This window comes from Sinocyclocheilus anshuiensis, unplaced genomic scaffold (assembly GCF_001515605.1).
Source record: "Sinocyclocheilus anshuiensis isolate Anshui unplaced genomic scaffold, SAMN03320099.WGS_v1.1 scaffold4098, whole genome shotgun sequence".
Lineage (NCBI taxonomy): Eukaryota > Metazoa > Chordata > Actinopteri > Cypriniformes > Cyprinidae > Sinocyclocheilus > Sinocyclocheilus anshuiensis.
Window position 1 is genome coordinate 114,940 of NW_015549562.1, and position 20,000 is coordinate 134,939.

The window sequence follows — 20,000 nt, forward strand, 5'->3', positions numbered from 1 at the left end:
TTCTAAACATCCGATAATAACACAATAATCCACAAGTAATCCACACCAGTCCCTTACTTAACTGGCTCTACTTCCAGCTCCACCCCAAAAAAAAAAAAAAAAAATATATTTATATGAAATGGTGTCCAGGTGTAATGTAATTAGTACAATATATTTCCTATTTTGTTTAATATTTATAATAATTACAATAAAAGTCATTTATTATTTCTTTAGTTCTGTTTTATTTGCTAAAGCTCCCCCAACAAAATCACCCCAATTATTCTAGAATTATTATTTCTTTCAAAACAGAACTATTCAAGTCATTTGGTAAAAAGTCTATTTTTTCATATCACAATATATGAAACGTATATACAGAACAAATTGCACTGTCAGGTTTTTCCCAATATCAGCCCTACAGTATGCAGCATTTAAAATCATATAACAAAGTTATGGACAAACTGTAATGTTGTAAAAGGAGTACAAGTATGCATATGCTTCGATTCAGGAAATATAATACAGTGAACAGAGAATAAAGCGGCTAATGAGATTTGGTTTGATCGTGAGGCTGACGATGTGCTGAAGGTTTAAACGAGTCCTCTTACTGACCGTTTGCTGAAACACAGGCTGTTTGTCCTCGATTGTCTGAAAGTGTGTGTGTGTGTGTGTGTGTGAGAAGCAGAATTAAGCCGCTCTTTGTCCTGTCCTCTCTCATGTCCAGCCGTCTGCCGGCGCAGCTCAGCTGAGCCCCTCGTTAGCATCGTTAAGCCTGCAGTCTCAACCTCCGGAGGCCCTGAGGGCCGTTAACCTGCTGCAGGAGCGCAGCCTTCTTCCTCCAGGAGCCGTGCCTCCGCCGGTGCCCTGTCTGCCGCAGGACCTGCAGAAGATAAACTGCAGCCCAGAGTCAGTGCCCTCACTCACACATGCTCACGTTGATGGTTCTGTGCGCTTCACTGACGGTGTTCTCGTCCTCAGGGTGTTCCGCTGTACTCTGACCAGCATCCCGCAGACTCAGTCCCTGCTGAACAAAGCCAAGCTTCCCCTCGGCCTCCTGCTGCACCCCTTTAAAGACCTCTCAGTGAGTCACGGATCCGTCTCTCACACACACTCACACTCTCTCACACACACACGCTCACACACGCACACACACTCACGCACACGCACGCTCACACACGCACACACACTCACGCACACGCACGCACACACTCACACACACACTCACGCTCTCTCACACACACTCACACACACTCACGCTCTCTCACACACGCACACACACACACACTCACGCACACACACACACTCACACGCACTCACACACACACACACACACTCACGCACACACACACACACTAATGAGCTAATGGTCTTCTTCAGCAACTGCCGGTGGTGACGTCCAGTAATATCGTGCGCTGCCGCTCTTGTCGGACCTACATCAACCCGTTCGTGACCTTCCTGGACGCTAGAAGATGGAAGTGCAACCTGTGTCACCGAGTCAATGATGGTGAGCGCTAGTGTGATGATGAGTTTAGTTATTTTGGTTTTTATGTGGTATAATATGTGTTTTGAATCGTGTGATCTCAGTTCCAGAGGAGTTCATGTATAATCCGGTCAGCAGATTGTATGGAGCGCCTCACAAAAGACCAGAGGTGCAGAACGCCACCATCGAGTTCATCGCCCCGTCAGAATACATGGTACGAGTTATAGTTTTTACTAAGATTTAGATTTTTTTTATCTTATATTTTCTAGGGCTGCCCCCTAATAGTCGACTAACCTTTAGTCAATGAGAAGAGGCTTGGTCAACCAAAATTTTATTTTGAAAAAAAAAAAAGTGTTGAGGTCACACAGTCCGTGATGGACAGATCGTTAACGGCTGGATTTTGTGGTAATACAGTACATCTAATCGCTCGCCTATCATTAATCGACCTGAAATATGGCTTATCATCTGAAATATGTAAGTAGTAGCAACTTTACAAGGCCACTCAATCTAATGTTAACCTAGAGAAATGTGCGCTGTTCAAGTGTCTGAACAGTAGCAAGACAGATGCGCTCACTTGCTCTTAAAATACTCCGTCATTTTGCTCATACAGATAAGAGTAATGAATCTTTCGAATCTGTAAAACCTCTACGTTTATTTGTGTGCACTCACTATAACAACAAAACATTGCACTTTTGTAAAATAATGAAAGCAAACAGGATGCGCTTTCTGCCGTCTCGGTCTCTGTGAACTTGAGCGTGAAACTCCGTGTATACTTGCCTTACAGACAAGAAAAATACATCTATAGAGAGTGAAATGTCTACTTTCAAATGAAACAAAGTCTGAAAAAACTAATATTCTCAGATTATGTAATCCATATGAAACTTGCATGCAGGCGCATCCACTAATGTGGAGAGGACGAGTCAGTGTCGCTGAATTCATCTCTTAAGCCGAAAACACTAGGTTATTAAAATGTTAATGCAGTTTAATCTGACTGTTTTTCCCTGACACGTTCATCATCATTACTTCTGCCGGTGCGCTGTGGCAAGCTTTATGCGTGCGCTTGAGCGCTTATTAGGCTGTGTAGGCAATTAAAGGCTCATTAGCATAATTTAAATGGTTTATTAATAAACGTGCGATTAGTCGACTAATGCCTAAAATGAACCAGAAAAATCTTTAGTCGAGGGCAGCCCTAATATTTTCTGTTTTCATTGTAATTTTTAAGTTTTAGTAATTTTGTTGTATGTTTTTGTCTTTTTTCATTAGTTTTTTTGTCTTTAATTATGAATATTTTGAATAGTTTTTAGATTTGTTTTCATTTTTAATTTGAGTCATTTTGTTGTGTTTTTGTCATTTTTTAGTAGCTTTAGTTTTAGTTTAGTTTGTTTTATTTCAGTTTTAGTCAAGTTCAAGTTAATTAAAATGAACAATGCTGCCATTGCAACTAGCTGAAATCAAATGTTTTTTTTTTATATTCAGTTACCTTTTAAGTAACTTTTTTTTTATTATTTATTAATGGTTTTAGTTAGTTATAATAAACCTGGTTCCATGTAGGCACTGACAGACACTTCTATCTGTAACATCATAGAACAGATCTGTTAAATTATGTGCTAATATCAAGTTTCCACATAGTAAGTGATGAACCATGCAGCATGCGTTTATGAACGTGAAAGTTCTACGTACAGGCAAAGAGTGCGATGATGTGAGATGTCGAGAAGCCATTTTCCTGTAATGTCAGTGAACTCAAGCGCAGTGTTTTGTCCGCAGCTGAGGCCGCCGCAGCCCGCCGCTTACGTCTTCATCCTGGACGTGTCTCATAACGCGGTGGAGACCGGATATCTGGATGTCGTCTGTCAGACGCTCCTGGAGAGCCTCGACTCGTAAGTGAGCATCGCTGATGAAGCCGCTGTCCGCTGCGCTTGAGCTCACTCATCAGTGTGTCGTGTGTTTCTTTACCATGAAGGCTTCCCGGAGACACTCGGACGAAGATCGGCTTCATCACGTTCGACAGCAACATCCATTTCTACAACCTCCAGGAAGGCCTGTCGCAGCCTCAGATGCTCATCGTGTCAGACATCGACGGTAAGCGCGTTCTCCCATCGGTACGTCACAGATGTGAAATATCAGAAGTGAGCTGACTGTCGGCCCGTCTTCCCTCAGATGTGTTTCTGCCGACGCCCGACAGCCTTCTGGTCAATCTGAGCGAGTGCAGAGAGGTGAGCGAGTGCGCTCTGGGGTTGGTCAGACGGGACTCTGAACGCTCTGATCTCGATGGTCTTGTCGTTGCAGCTGGTCCAGGATCTGCTGGCGAGTCTGCCGCAGATGTTCGGTCAGACGATGGAGACGCAGTCTGCTCTGGGTCCGGCGCTGCAGGCTGCCTTCAAGCTGCTGTCTCCCACTGGAGGACGCATGACTGTGTTCCAGACGCAGCTGCCAACCATCGGCATCGGCGCGCTCAAGCCCAGAGAAGAGCCCAGCCAGAGAGCCAACGCCAAGGTTTGCCGCCTGATTCCATTGATTGATTGATCAGTGTGTAAACTGACTGTTTTGAGCCTTGGGTTCAATAATTAGAGACATTTACACTGGCAAACTTGCTACTTTTATTATTTATTAGTGCTGTCAAGCGATTAAAGTGGTCATGAGCTGCCTTTTTTATTATTTTGTACTGTTCTCTATGTCTACTTATAATGTTATCAAGATTTTTACATCAAAAACATCATAATTTAGCAGTGATAGGCTATTTTCTGTCCTGTTTTGACCCCTCATCAGAGCGCTCTGTTTGAATAGGCGTGGAGGATTATAGACTCGGAAGTAAACGCCCACTGCTGTGATTGGCTAACAGTTGTGTGTGATTTAGGTTAAAAACGCATAAATACTCAGTTCATATCAAACGATCTGTAATAACAGACAAAGCAATAGTGAGCATGTAATAAAAACAGTTCCTCACACTTGTCTGTTGCGACATTACTGTCAGATCCAATATAGTCGCACAGCATCGTCTTTTAATGTCTTTCAGAAAGTCCAGCGTCGAATTGTGCCTTGTTTGTAAACGAATCCGTGGTGAAATTAAGTGAACAAAGGACTGAGTTCTTACTGACGCGGTCTGGATCTTCATTAAAAATAAAGCTAATCCACTCTTTCCTAATGATGGGATCAGAAAGAAGGCGATGCAAAGACTGTTTTTCCACAGCTTGGCACTGCACAGCGTCTTGTCTTCTAAGCATCTTTCTTGTTTGATTTCTGTGTATACCTGTGTTCATCTCTCTCGTTATTTACACTACAGACGTGAATCGGTGGGTGGGGCTAAACGGATGGTGCTGTAGAATCGGTAGGCGGTGTTAAACAGGCAGCGATGTTGCAGCAGGCTTTGATCTCCTTTGGAGGCGGGGTTTAGCCACACTATTACATCATAAAGTGGCACATTCCACAAGCTGTCGTTTTGGCAGATTGGCTCCAATATAAGCTGTTTTTAGACTAACGAGAAAGTTTTGTGTTCTGAAACTTACAGGATGTTTTTATTGTACAATGGCCTGTTATATGTCAAAATATGAAGGGGATTTTAATTTCTCAGTTCATGACCCCTTTAAAAGTTCTAATTAATCACATGGCGGTCCAATTATATAATTGAATGAATCGTAAATTAGTCGCATCAGTTTTGGCTGAGAAATTACCCCTCAAAAGATCATTTAAAGTCATGAGAAAAGCATTGAATAGACGTTACGTAAAGTAGCTTTAGAAAGAAAGAAAAAGTAGCTTTTGATTCAACATTGCATACATAATGCTTATTAATGGACTTTTTAAAATGCATATTGAAATATAAAATGATTAAAAAAAGAAAGAAATTATACTCTAAATGTGAAACTGCAAATATGAACGCGCCAGTAGGTGGCGGCGAGTATTAATGAGTGAGTCATTGCATCATTCATTCAACTGATTCATTCAAACAGCTGATTCATCCAGAAACGAAGCAAGTGACCACTGAATCATTCACTGAGTCGATTTGTTCAAAACCATGGATTCCTTCAGTAGTGAATCACCGCTGTGTGTTGATCAGAGACTCACAACAGTTCTACTGTGATTGTAACTATTTTTGTTTGCGAAATTAATCGATATTATTGTGTCTAAAATGTAACACAGTATGAACTTCTTGTTTATTGAACTGTTGTATAAGATCAGTATCACATTAGCAGTGGTGCAGATATTGGGGATAAACAGCTGAACTATATCATATGATATAAATATAAGAGGGTGATTTTTTATTTTTTTTGGCCTCATATTTAGAATTTTAGGCTCATAACTGTATTCTAATAGACTCCATCACACAATCAGTCACACTGCACAATACTTTTCCCATAATTAATCGCACCAAATTAACGTGTTAAATAAACAGCCCTTTTTTAACTTTTTATAAGAGTTTCTCATTCTAAGTACTAGATGTTAATGGGCTAATTCCTGCTGTTCTGTGGTGGTTTTCCTCTGTAGGACGTGCAGCATCTCAGTCCTGCGACGGACTTCTATAAGAAGCTGGCTCTGGACTGTTCTGGTCATCATGTGGCGGTGGATCTGTACCTGCTGAGCGCACAGTACTCGGATCTGTCCTCTCTGGGTCAGTCACTGACAAAAAGAAAGAAATAATAGTCCAAAAATCTTTTTTTTAAGTGAAACTGTTTACTGAAACCTTAAAAAATGTTTGCATATGTGTTTTGTTGAGTATCGTATTTGCTCCATCAGGCTTTTCTGGCTCATATAGTCTGATACAGTGAGAATATGGAGGAAAAACAGCTCAGTTTTATTCAGAGACTCAAACTGAGCAAAAATATGAATTTGCTGCAGATGCTGATATTTCTATGATGAACTTCTGCTGCTTGTAATGTAAATCAATGAGATCTTTATAACAGTACAGATACTGACATAAAATGATCTAAATATCAGTGGTCGCTCTATATCTGCAGTAATCTGTCTCAGTAAGATGAGAGTGAAATGCTCCAAACATATAATGCAGTGATTGAGAGCTGAAGAAATAAAGGCTCCTCAGAAGATGTGAGATGTTCTGGAGGCTTGTGAAGATCATTCCTCCGCTGAGGAACAGTGAAAGTAAAGCTTCTGGAAACAAACGCTCCTCAAAAGATCCTGAGGATCAGATTTGAGACTCTAAAACATGATCGATGGAGAATCAAGTAAAGCTGAGCTGCTTCAGTCCAGTAAGTGTTCATCTGGAGATATTACTGCAGTTATTCTGACGCTTACTTGATCAAAATCAGTCAAGAGCTGACAGCAGAAACACACGAGAAGCTCCAGCTACAGTTACACTAAAAGAGCTTTTACTGGATAAAACACTAAACTATCAATCAGAGACAGAAGACATGGAGCAGATCGAGTGAGAAACAGATTTAACAGCAAATATTGATCATTCAGAGCCTCAGAAATTCACATTTCTAATATGATACAGTTGCTTTATAGGGTTAAATCATGTCAGCAGATGGTGAGAATCACTGCGTGTCGTTTACTAATAATGTGATTCATACAAATTCACCAGAGTGAGTGAAACTGGCCGTCTCGTTAACAATATCAGTTACCAACAGACAGATTCACATCCCAGTCTGTCCAGTGACAGAAGAGGACTATTTACAGTGCGGTTCAGCTCTCTTCTGTAGGTGTATGTGTGTAATATGGTGAAAATGGTCAGAATGGATGTGGTCCAGTCAGCACAAATGCATGTTAATGCTTCAGTGTGGTTTGTGTCTGTGGAAACTAACGATCGATCCTTCATCTCCTCCTGAAGGCTGTATATCCAGATACTCGGCTGGAAGCGTCTATTTCTACCCTTCATACCACAAGCAGCACAGCCCGCCTCAGACGGAGCGTTTCCAGAAGGATCTGAAGAGATACCTGACGCGCAAGATCGGCTTCGAGGCCGTGATGAGGGTCCGCTGCACTAAAGGTGTGTGGAGAGGCGAGAGGTGTCCGAGAGAGTCCAGTCTGCTGCAGCACTGATGTTGTGTTCTGTCGTCTGCAGGTCTGTCCATACACACCTTCCACGGGAACTTCTTCGTGCGCTCCACCGATCTGCTGTCTCTGCCCAACGTGAACCCCGACGCAGGCTTCGCCGTGCAGATGAGCATCGAGGAGAACCTGCTGGACCTGCAGACTGTGTCCTTCCAGGCCGCGCTGCTCTACACCTCCAGCAAAGGTGCGAGCACTCGACTGATCATGTGACTGCGGTCATGTGACGCTGACTGGTCATGTGACTGCGGTCATGTGACACTGACTGGTCATGTGACTGCGGTCATGTGCCGCTGACTGGTCATGTGACGCTGACTGGTCATGTGACTGCGGTCATGTGACGCTGACTGGTCATGTGACTGCGGTCATGTGACACTGACTGGTCATGTGACTGCGGTCATGTGCCGCTGACTGGTCATGTGACGCTGACTGGTCATGTGACTGCGGTCATGTGACGCTGACTGGTCATGTGACTGCGGTCATGTGACGCTGACTGGTCATGTGACTGCGGTCATGTGCCGCTGACTGGTCATGTGACTGCGGTCATGTGACGCTGACTGATCATGTGACTGCAGTCATGTGACACTGACTGGGGCAAGTTCAAGCTCAAACCGGTGCACAACGTTTTGCTACGGTTTCCGGTTTGAACAACATGTTTCCTGGAAACGGTGTGCAACGGGGTTTCAGATGCGTTTTCTCTTGTTTGGTGGGTGTGTCACACATGTCAGCCCAATCAGCAGCAGCATGTATATAAACCACGCGGTATTAAAGAGACAGCTGGCACAATGTAATTAACATCAAAATAAATTTACAAGAGCAAGAATATTGTTTGCACATGTTTATTTACATTAAAGGCAAAATTACTGAAATAATAAGAGCACAAGTATAGATCTGGAACTTCTTTAAGTCTGTCTAAATATCATTTAGTAATCGCAGTGTCTTCTGGTCCATCCTTTCCTTAGGAAGGTGTGCTAAATATTGATTAATGTAACATAAAAATACTATACATATTTATATATTTTGCTATTGTATTATGGAGTGACACTTTAATAAACTTTTCTATACCCCTCTGATTATATAATGGTATATATTACAATATCATAGCACAACAACAGTGATCAGCAATAATGATAAGCCTAATACTCACAATGAAAATAATAAGGTCATATAGATCCTAACACAGTCTCGGAGGTAAGAAGTGGGTTATCCTTCACCTGAAATGTTTGTCTTTTCATCCTGAAATGCGAGGCAAATGTTGGATCACAATAATTAGGAACCACAGTTTCCACAAATCCCTTCACTCGATTGTGATGTTCTCTTTTATTCTGGAGGGCAAGGACAGTGACTGTAACATCGAGTGTATTTTACAGTATTAAACATATTTATACCGATTTCATCAGGCTCCGAAAATTCTTCAAAAAGAACACAAAGAATGGCCTTCTCAGCTGCCATAGTTGCAACTCTTGCGTCATCAGAACAGAGTGTTCAACGCACCACCGTTCCCGTTTAAAACACGTTTTGCACCGTTTTGTCGGGGCTGAACGCAGCCTTGCTGACTGATCATGTGACGCTGACTGTGATCTTGTGTGCTGTTGCAGGAGAGCGCAGGATCCGCGTGCACACGCTGTGTTTGCCGGTGGTCAACTCTCTGTCAGACATCTTTGCTGGAGCTGATGTTCAGGCCATCACTGCTCTTCTGGCCAGCATGGGTACAGCCTTCACCTCCAGACACCACACCATCTGATTATTAATCTGCTTCTCACTATCGATAGACATGACGTGGAAAAAATGCAAAATATAACCTAAATATATAATTAACTATCAAGAAACATGACGTGAATAAAATGGAAAATAGAACCTAAATATATAATAAACTGTCAAGAAACATGATGTGAATAGAATAGAGTAAATGTAAAAAATAGCAATAAATGTGAATAAAATGGAAAGTACAGTAGATTATGAAATATAATAAACCGTGAATAAAACAGAATAAATCAAATAAACTTAATAACCATGCGTGTATAAATGGAAAATAGAATATAGAATAGAATAAATATGAAATATAATGTGAATAAAATATAATAAATAAAAATAGCAATAAATGTGAATAAAATAGATGTTTAAAATATAGAATAGAAAATATTCTAAAATATCATAAATATAATATAAAACAGAATAAATCTAATAAACTTAAGAAATATGATGTGAATAAAATAGAATAAATATAAAAAACTACAATAAATGTGAATAAAATGGAAAGTAGATTATGAAGTATAATAAACTGAATAAAACAGAATAAATCAAATAAACTATTAATAAACATGGTGTGTAAAAATGGAAAATAGAATATAATACATATAATAAAAAAACATGATGTGAATAAAATACCAAATAAAACCTCAATAAACATAATGTGAGTAAAATATTATATAGACGGGAGAAAAGAATAGAGCAAAGATTTTTCTGAAAAGATATTTAGAAGAATATAGAATGCATTCATATAGAAGTGAACTGATCACAGGTGAATGAATATCAGGTACTGAATGAGGCTCATCCACTCTGAACTGTTTTATAATATATGTTATGTTGATCTGAGTGTTTCATAGGGTGATGTCAGACTCAAGCCTTGTACTGGCCTGTGTGTGTTTTGATGTGCTCTCGTTCAGCCGTGGATCGCTGTGTGACGGCGAGTCTGAGTGACGCTCGTGACGCTCTGATCAACGCTGCGATTGACTCGCTGGCATCCTTCCGCTCCTCAGTGCTGAGCATCCAGCAGCCCGGCCTGCTGGCCCCCGCCTGCCTGCGTCTGTTCCCACTCTACATCCTGGCCCTGCTCAAACACGTACGTCAGCTGACCCCCCCGCCGTCACACACGCCGTCACGCTCTCATAATGACGTGTTCACTTCCTCTGCTTTCAGAAAGCCTTCCGGATGAGCGGCAGCAGCCGGCTGGACGAGCGCGTGTTTGCCATGTGTCAGCTGAAGCAGCAGCCGCTGGTGTACCTCATGATGATGGTCCATCCGGGCCTGTACCGCGTGGATGAGCTGACAGATGAGGTCAGTCCGTCAGCAGATCTTGTTCAGTCAGCGCGTGTCTGAAGTGAACCCCGCTGTGGGTAAAACTCACATTTTCAGTAATCGCTGGGATATGATGCTGAATAAGACCATCCAGAGTCATGTACATGTTCTTAATATCAGATGAAGTCCAGTATCTTTACAGCATATTAGACTGTGCTGGTTTAAGTTCTCTTAGGACAGTATATTACTCGGCAAACACTTTCAAAGAAACAGAGTTAACCCTGAATTGGCCATCCCAGATCAGGATGAATTTGTTTCTTCATCAGGTTTGGAGAAATGTAGCATTGCATCAGTGTCTCAGCAATGGATGCTCTGCAGTGAATGGGTGCCGTCAGAATGAGTCCAAACAGCTGATAAAAACATCACAATAATCCACAAGTAATCCACAGCACTCCAGTCCATCAGTTAGCATCTGGAGAAGACAAAAGCTGAAACTAATCCAGCATTAAGACGTTTTTAACTAAAATACATTGAGTCCATAATCCATAATAACTCTTCCTCCAGTGAAAAAGTGTTCTGGTCTGAATCAGGAGAGAAATCTGCACAGATCAAGCAGCGTTTAAACAGCTCTAAACAAATATGTGGCTGGATTTTGATGTGAGAGACAACAGGAGATGCACTTCTTCACTGGAGGAAGTGTTATTATGGATTATGGACTCATATTTTAGCTGGAAGCGACTGTTTCAAGACAGCTTTTCACTTCTCAAGACATACGATGGCAAAGATCATGATCATAAGCTGATCTGACTGCTTTCATCTCACCTGTGTGAGGATCAGCCGCGGGTTTGTGCAAACGTATGTGCCGATGCTTTAGTTTGAAACTGATGTGATATTTGTCTTCTTGCTGACAGGGGGCTCTGAACATCAGCGATCGCACGATTCCTCAGCCCAGAGCTCTTCAGCTGTCTGTGGAGAAGCTGAGCAAAGACGCGGCATTCCTCATGGACTGTGGCACAGTGAGTTCACACACTTACATTTACATTTAACCATTCAGCAGACGCTTTTATCCAAAGAACAATAGAAGGCTTTCTTCGGCTCGTTGAAGACCACTCTCGCTGCTGCATTCTGGATCAGTTGCAGAGGCTTGATAGTACATGCTGGAAGGCCCGCCAAGAGAGCATTACAATAGTCCAGTCTGGAGAGAACAAGAGCTTGGACAAAGAGTTGTGTAACCTGCTCTGATAGGAAGGGTGTAATCTTCCTAATGTTGTATAAGGAAAATCTGCAGGACCGGGCCGGTGTAGCAGTAAGGTCTGTGAAGCTTAACTGATCAACTCCAAGGTTCCTGGCTGTCCTGGATGGCGTTATGGTTGACTAACCCAGCTGTATAGAGAAGTTATGATGCAGTTCTGTCTTCGCAAGGTTGAGTTGAAGGTGATGGTCCTTCATCCAGCCAGAATTGTGTCAGACAGGCTGCAATGCAAACAGCTACTGTCAGATCGTCTGGTTGGAATGAGAAGTAGAGTTGAGTGTCATCAGCATAGCAGTGATAGGAAAAGCCATGCTTCTGAATGACAGATCCTAATGATGACATGTAGATGGAGAAGGGAAGCGGTCCAAGCACTGAGCCTTGAGGAACCCCAGTAGCAAGCAGTTGTGACTTAGAAACCTCACCCCTCCAAGACACCCTAAAGGACCTACCTGAGAGGTAAGACTTGAACTACAGGAGTGTGGTTCCTGAGATGCCCATCTTCATGAGGGTGGACAGGAGGATCTGGTGGTTAACTGTGTCAAAAGCAGCAGACAGATCCAGCAAGATGAGTACTGAGGATTTGGAAGCTGCTCTTGCCAACCTCAGGGCTTCAGTAACCGAGAGCAGGGCAGTCTCAGGTGAGTGGCCGCTTTTGAAGCCAGATTGGTTGCTGTCCAGGAGGTTGTTCTGTGCAAGAAGAGCAGGGCAGTCTCAGTTGAGTGGCCACTTTTGAAGCCGGATTTGTTGCTGTCCAGGAGGTTGTTCTGTGTGAGAAACAGAGAGTTGGTTGAACACAACTCGCTCAAGTGTCTTTGCAATGAATGGAAGAAGAGATACCGGTCTGTAGTTTTGGGTTTAGAGTGGGTTTCTTAAGCAGTGGGGTTACCCGAGCCTGCTTGAATGCTGTGGGAAAGGTACCAGAGTGAAGAGAGGTGTTGATAACGTGAGTGCAGGTATAACTGAAGAAGAAATGGCCTGAAGGAGGTGAGTGGGGATAGAATCAAGCGGACAGGTAGTAGGATGATTGGTAAGGATAAATTTGGAATCGTCTGTCCCCGAGAGTGGAGAGGAGGAGGAGAGAGAGTGTGTATTTGTTGTTATGTGTGTTTGTCAGTTTGAGGTGTGGAGAATTGGCTGCTGATGGTTGTTGGTTTATTTATGAAGAATATTGCAAAGTTGTCAGCTGTAAGAATTGATAAATGTTTTGAAAAGTGTGCGAGAGTCAGAGCAGTTGTTAATTTTGTTGTGGTAGTATGTGGTTTTAGCAGTGGAGACACTTGCAGAGAAGGAAGAGAGGAGTGACTGATACAAACTAACGCCAGCAGAGGTTTTTGATTTGCGCTGCTTCCTCTCTGCAGAACTTGCACTTCATCTGTCTTTTGAGTGTTAATAAAAGTACGGCAGAATCTCGCTGGTTATTATCACAGAATAGCCCTGTCATGATCAGGACCTGCTTATTTCCACACGAGAACAGAACTGCACACTAGACTCTGCTGTGAGCTGAAATATCTTACTGGCTCAGCTTCTGTGAATTAAATCAGCAAGTGGTTTTGAGCCTAGGCAAAGGACCAAACGAGACGACCATTTAAGGATAATGTACAGCACTTATTATGCAGCTTTTCAGCAACATAACAGTTTACATAGACATGAAATATTGATTGTTGTCTGCCCGCTTCTCCTCAGGTCATGTATCTGTGGGTCGGAAGAAACTGCAGCCCGGTTTTCCTCACGGAAGTGCTGGGAGTGGAGAGTCACGCTGCTGTTCCTCTCAACATGGTAAACTCACTCACAACTACTGCATTATTCACTTATCAGACAGCTCTTTACTAAACACTGCAGCTTTTCTGGTAACAACTTGATGTTTTTCGTGTGTGTATTTTTAATTGTTTTTGCATACATCTTTCTCTTTCATGAGTGATTGCTGGATCGAATTAGAAATTATTCGTTTCTAGTTTTATTGGTGGTATTTCATGCAAATAAATGCGGTTTAATGTTGAGATTATATTTGTGGCAGATAAATATTGCTCTGATTGCAAAATGCAAGTCAATTTTATCGAAGATGTTGTTTGCCCCTCTGTAGCTTCAGTTCAGAGTTTATCTGAATGATTTTTCAGAAGCAGTATGTGCTGACTTGTATATCAACAGTGATATCTGTGACGGATGGATCAGAAGAGTATTTGATTGTCATTTGATTGGTTTCTCCTCTCAGAACCAGCTTCCAGAGCTGGACACGGCTCGATCTTCACGACTGCGAGTGTTCGTCGACTGGCTGAGAGAATGCCGGCCGTTCCACGCCGTCCTGCACGTCATCAGGTCAGAAACACGCTCCAGTTCAGAGATATGAGATACGTCAGACAGATGAAACCACATTCTCCATCAACTGTGCTGATTGATTCAGGAGCATTTTACCTTTTGAGGCCTTTTTTACTAGCCGTATAAAAACACATCCATTTATGTCACAGATGAATTATATATTTATCGATCATTTATATCATCATAATTCAGACGAATCAATTAGCTGAGATAAATTCTCAATCTGACCGTTAATTAAAAATCTGTAAATAATGCTACGTGACATTATATGATCAGTCAGAAAAATTATGTAAATAATTTGCTGACTGACACCATTTGAACATCTGAAAATCAGAAAAATGTTTTGGTAAAATTGAATAGCTTTAAACAAAATCACCAAACATGGGATGATAATTCAGTAGATCAGTCGTTTGGAATACACAAATCAGACTTTTTTCATAAAAATGTGAGTGTATTTTAACTAATGATCTGTTATTATTGATGGAAGTTAATTAATTTTATAGATGTCAGTATGCTGTACTAAGTGAAGGCTGCTTATGAATATTGATTAGTTACTTGACACACATGAGCTGGAAGGCAGATATTAAATATTTATATTTTTAATAATAAATAGAATAAAAAGTAGATAGAAAACAAATAGAGAGAGCTAGTGTTAGAAGGTCACAAGTTATTATTTTTATAATAAATAAAAAGAAAACAAGTAGATAGAATAGAAATAGAATAGAGTGTCACATTCGTGCTGATATTCAGGAAAACCGCACTCTTGCTTGTGTGATATCACTAAACTTAAGAATATAAAAAAAGCATGCAGGGTTATTTTTTCCTTCATAACTTGAATTATCGGTTCATTATAAAAGGCTTTCGGACTCTCACGACATGACTCACTCGATAACATCAGCTCGCACATTATTAAAACAACAACTACAGTATTATCACAGACGAGCAACATCGCACCCCTATACCATACATGTGTTTTTACTGGAAGGTTTTCAGAAAGCAGTTGTAATAGTGTAATCTGTGTGCATCTGTATGAGCCGACGCGTCAGTCATTCAGACAGCACTTAACTCCTCACAGCAGCTCTGGATCATCAGTGAACGGGACGTTAGTGCTGCTGTGAGGAGTTAGTGCTGTCTGAATGACTGACGCTCCTCTGTTTGACTTCAGAGACAAGTCTCCGCTCAAGGCCGAGTTCATGCAGAACATGATCGAGGATCTGAGTGAATCCGCTCTCTCCTACTACGAGTTCCTCCTGCACCTGCAGCAGCAGATCTCCAAGTGATCCCACAATGCCCGGCTGGAGCCAGACGCAAGCCTGCTGTCAGTAAAGCCCCGTCTGTGTCACACTACAGCTGTGTGTGAGGAGTGATGCTCCTTTCTAATGTATCGCCTTTAACTAAAAAACTCAAACGTAGGAAAATGGTTTCTTATTAATTTCTTACGACCTTTGTAATTAGTGCTATTCAGAATTAGCGCTTTATAATTCGTGTGGTTTGTCTGTATTCTTCAGTCATTGTTTTAATTGATGAGGAAGGCAGTGCAGTTGAATTCGATTGGACTCGGGCACATGTTCTCTGAGAAGAAATGCTTTGTAAGTGTGCCGTTTAACGGGCAAATTCAGACACGCGACCCTGTGATCTTTACACGTTATAGAAATGTGTATTGATGAATCTATATTATATTCAAGATTGTTCATTTTAGTAAAAACATTATTCAGATGATGCAAGATGGTAAAATCAATGGCTTGGGATTTTTTTTTTCTTATGAAGAGAGATTTTTTAGAATGGCTAAATCTATGAAAGCTTTAGGTGAAGCGATCAGCTACAGAGAAATTTGGGACGCTGAGCTTGAAATATAATCCAAAATACAGAGATTCTCTGCAGCCAATAGAGTTTAATGTTGAATGTCTGGTTGTGAGTAGAGTACTGATGAAGGTAAGAGTAACACAATAATCTGTTCGCAGATGTTTCTTGGATAATCAGATCCACCGTTCAGAGGGATATTTTTTATATTTGAACAAATAATAAATCCTCGTTTCCTCTGCAGTTGTTCAGCTCATTTTAGCACACGTGACAACTGTGTTTTTGAGAAATGATTTGTAAATTCTCTGCAATTTTGTACATGTGAACTTTCTGAAGGAATGAAGTCATTAAAGAGGAAGTCTGGTGTGAGCTCTCCTGAATATCTCCACCGTTTCCGGTTGCTTTGGTATTTATGCTCGTGTTCTCTCATTCAGTGCCCAGCGTCTGCGGAACTAAACCTGAGGAGCCCAGCATCATCAGCCTCGACCTGATGAAGAGCAGCTTTACTGAGTGTTAGTGTTAGTCTCTGTGTTTCAGGGGTTATTCCTGCTGCTGTCTATAGTGTCTGTTCAAACAGATGAGCAAATGGGTTTGGAATGCAACTTCCTAATAAATAAAAAAATAATTTTTAAGTTTGTAACATGATTTGTCAACACCTTTTTCCCATGAGACACAAACAAAAAGACTAATTTATTGTTTTACAAACATGGAAATGCGGGGCAATTCCTAACCCCAACCCTAAGTTCAGATAGAATTTAGATTGGTTCATTACTGTAATAAATCTCAGTCGGAAGAAATGCCAGAACTGTGACGAAGTGAATGACGCGCCTGATGGCTCCTCCTCCTTTATAGTTTAGCCCCGCCCCTGCGTGGAATCATCCCATTACAGAAATACAAACAAGAAAAGTCCAATTAAAATGTAACTTTAGTACAGACGTATTTATGCACACTGTTTGTCTACAAAACTCATATCAAGACCTCTTAAAACTACATTCCGTGGCACAAAAACAATTATTTTTAAACTATAGTGGACGTGACACTGGCTGTGAGAAACACTGAAGCGGAGTGATACAAACAATCACGAGAATAGCGCACTCCCCTCAGCCAATCAGATTCGAGAACCAGAAAAAACTGTTGTATAAATATATACCCTGCTGGAAAAAACGGCTAAAACCAGCCTGAGTAGGTTGGCTGGTTTTATCTGGTCGTCCAGCCTTGTCAGAGCTGGTCAGCAGGCTGGTTTTAGAGGGGTTTGACCACTTTACTGGTCAGGCTGGGAAACCAGCTACTATCAGCTTACACCAGCTAAGACCAGCCAACCAACCATATATATATATATATATACACACATACATACACACACAGGACTTTTGCAAACGTCATGACGATGAGATTTGTTTATTTGAAGTATAACAAAAATATTACAAGTTTACAAAACAAATTGGCATACAACTTACATTCAGAGACATAAATTTAAGAGGTGCTTAGACTTCACGGAATACAAAAAAAAACCAGTCACGACGATGAGCTCCGACTTTTATTTTGAAACGGCTTCGTCATCCATAGGGGACACGTTCTGTGAGGCTCCGCCCCTTCAGTAATAACACGTTGGCACGGAGACCGGAGCTGCTGATGTTCCGCAGTAACCGCAGTAGCTGCAGTCATCGAGTAATGCAGGCCGAGAGCAGCGAGGGGCTGCTGCAGAGACGCGCGGAGGTCCGCAGGAGGAAGCTACTGCTGAACTCCGAGCAGCGCATGAAGAAGATCGTGGGCTTCAGCCAGAATGAGGCGGACAGACGTGAGTCACTGCACTGCGCTCATCATAGTGACTGGGTGAATGCGGGGAAGTAGCCGATGTCTCTCTGTCTCTCTCTCTGTCTCTCTGTCTCTGATGTGATGTGATGTGATGTGATGTGATGTGATGTGATGGACAGCTACACGAGCAAACAGCCTCATGACTGTATCATGCGCAGAGGCTCCGAAAGTGACACGAGCTCAAGCTGATGATCCGGAGAGTCACGTGCTCAGCCACACCGATCACTTACACTGGATTAGTCACATAGAGATCTGTATAGCAGTGTCATGTTTCTTATTCTACATTTTACTGTCTTTTAAACCGTTTAATTCAGGGTAAACATTATGTCTCTCTGTCTCTCTCTCTGTCTCTCTGTCTCTGATGTGATGTGATGTGATGTGATGTGATGTGATGTGATGTGATGGACAGCTACACGAGCAAACAGCCTCATGACTGTATCATGCGCAGAGGCTCCGAAAGTGACACGAGCTAAAGCTGATGATCCGGAGAGTCACGTGCTCAGCCGCACCGATCACTTACACTGGATTAGTCACATAGAGATCTGTATAGCAGTGTCATGTTTCTTATTCTACATTTTACTGTCTTTTAAACCGTTTAATTCAGGGTAAACATTACATTTAGCCCTAGACTTTTGGAGCCCAGCTCTATATATAATTCATAAGGAACTAATGTAAGGCTGTGAAACAAAAGTACAGTTACAGAATCACACTTCACAGACGGACAGGGTGTGTTAAAGCTATAGTTCAGCTAAACATGCACATGTGCTGTAAATCTGCTCACCCTCAGTCTATCTGAGATCAGGATGAGTTTGTTTCTTCATCAGGTTTGGAGAAATGTCTCAGCAATGGATGCTCTGCAGTGAATGGGTGCCGTCAGAATGAGAGTCCAAACAGCTGATAAAAACATCACAATAATCCACAAGTAATCCACAGCACTCCAGTCCATCAGTTAACATCTGGAGAAGACAAAAGCTGAAACACATCCAGCATTAAGACGTTTTTAACTAAAATATGAGTCTATAATCCATAATAACGCTTCCTCCAGTGAAAAAGTGTTCTGGTGTGAATCAGGAGAGAAATCTGCACAGATCAAGCAGCGTTTAAACAGCTCTAAACACATATGTGGCTGGATTTTGATGTGAGAGACAACAGCAGATGCACTTCTTCACTGCAGGAAGAGTTATTATGGATTATGCACTCATATTTTAGTTAAAAGCATCTTAATGCTGGATTAGTTTCAGCTTTTGTCTTCTCCAGAAGTTAACTGATGGACTGGAGTGCTGTGGATTATTGTGATGTTTTTATCAGCTGTTTGGACTCTCATTCTGACGGCACCCATTCACTGCAGAGCATCCATTGCTGAGACATTTCTCCAAACCTGATGAAGAAACAAACTCATCTCGGATGAGCACACTTTCAGCTCATGTTCATGTTTAGCTCGTTCGCTCACAGACTCTCGTGTGTCTTTCTCTGTGTCTGTGTCTGATAGCAGCTAGAGTCCTGGAGCCGCGGTTCCACCTGGATCTGGAGTGTAACGAGCCCTGGTCCTCCTCCTGCTCCTCTAACAGACTCTCGCCGCTGGTGTCCGATCCGTCCGAGAGCAGCGGTGAGGAAGACGTGTCTGGTGGTGTTCAGCAGAGGCTGGCGGGGTCTCCTCGCAGGGGTCTGCAGAAGTACGTGTCCCGCTTTGACGACGCCATGAAGCTGCGAGGACAGCTGTCCGCTGAGAAGACGGCTCAGGACGGCGGCGGCGAGGAGCTGGACTCGTTCTGTGTCTTCCGGCTCGTCTGCAGCGTCGCTCTGGCCGTCTTCGTGCGCATCTTCGTCTGCCAGTATCTGGTGAGTGCTGCGCAGACGCAGGCGTGGGATTCTGCTCATCTTAACTCCTTCTCTTGTGTTTCTGCAGTCCATCTTCGCACCGTTCCTCACTCTGGAGCTGGGCTTCATGGGATTGCACAAATACTTCCCCAAGGTTTGTCTCTATTTTGACTCTGATAAAGTAAGTGAAACTGAAAAACACTTTCCACAGATTCCAGATGATAGTGAATATCGTGCAACACAGTATTTGTCGAGCATGTTTTTTCATGGTGAACTGATGGCGGGCTGCATATGTGTGACAGTCTGATGCATATTATTAATGCAGATTTGATTTTTGAAGCATCTTGTCTTTTAATAGTGTCACAGTTAACCAAGGGTTACACACATTTACAGTCTCCGAATTTACCACAAAATCAAGCAAACTTCAGTACTCGGAGAGGTTTGCATTTTGTGATCACAAAAATTAGGGCAAATTATGTGCAGCAGTTTGCATTTTATAATGAATTTTGGGTGAATATTTGCTCATTAGTT

At 42.1% G+C, this 20,000-nt stretch overlaps 2 protein-coding genes across 4 annotated transcripts in view; both read left to right on the forward strand.

Moving 5' to 3' along the window:
* LOC107657199 (protein transport protein Sec24A-like) overlaps positions 1–16,450 on the forward strand; it is a 19,338-nt gene extending 2,888 nt beyond the window's left edge. The window contains exons 4-22 of one of the 2 annotated variants that reach the window (XM_016445225.1): positions 698–879; positions 952–1,054; positions 1,351–1,477; positions 1,558–1,667; positions 3,218–3,330; positions 3,414–3,532; positions 3,611–3,666; positions 3,740–3,946; positions 5,933–6,056; positions 7,233–7,391; positions 7,467–7,640; positions 9,052–9,162; positions 10,120–10,295; positions 10,373–10,510; positions 11,383–11,487; positions 13,407–13,499; positions 13,933–14,036; positions 15,202–15,354; positions 16,271–16,450. In XM_016445225.1, coding sequence (XP_016300711.1) covers positions 698–879; positions 952–1,054; positions 1,351–1,477; positions 1,558–1,667; positions 3,218–3,330; positions 3,414–3,532; positions 3,611–3,666; positions 3,740–3,946; positions 5,933–6,056; positions 7,233–7,391; positions 7,467–7,640; positions 9,052–9,162; positions 10,120–10,295; positions 10,373–10,510; positions 11,383–11,487; positions 13,407–13,499; positions 13,933–14,036; positions 15,202–15,316 — 2,316 coding nt within the window. In that variant the 3' untranslated portion in view covers positions 15,317–15,354; positions 16,271–16,450. Of the gene's footprint in view, positions 1–697; positions 880–951; positions 1,055–1,350; positions 1,478–1,557; positions 1,668–3,217; positions 3,331–3,413; positions 3,533–3,610; positions 3,667–3,739; positions 3,947–5,932; positions 6,057–7,232; positions 7,392–7,466; positions 7,641–9,051; positions 9,163–10,119; positions 10,296–10,372; positions 10,511–11,382; positions 11,488–13,406; positions 13,500–13,932; positions 14,037–15,201; positions 16,250–16,270 lie in introns of those variants that run through there. The other variant, XM_016445224.1, reaches the window with a different exon arrangement.
* Positions 16,451–17,370: 920 nt separating this feature from the next.
* The window catches only part of LOC107657195 (calcium signal-modulating cyclophilin ligand-like), a 4,100-nt gene continuing 1,470 nt past the window's right edge, over positions 17,371–20,000 (forward strand). Inside the window, exons 1-3 of one of the 2 annotated variants that reach the window (XM_016445220.1) lie at positions 17,371–17,634; positions 19,141–19,490; positions 19,558–19,623. In XM_016445220.1, the coding sequence (XP_016300706.1) occupies positions 17,469–17,634; positions 19,141–19,490; positions 19,558–19,623 (582 nt within the window). In that variant the 5' untranslated portion in view covers positions 17,371–17,468. The remainder of the gene's footprint in view (positions 17,635–19,140; positions 19,491–19,557; positions 19,624–20,000) is intronic. The other variant, XM_016445221.1, reaches the window with a different exon arrangement.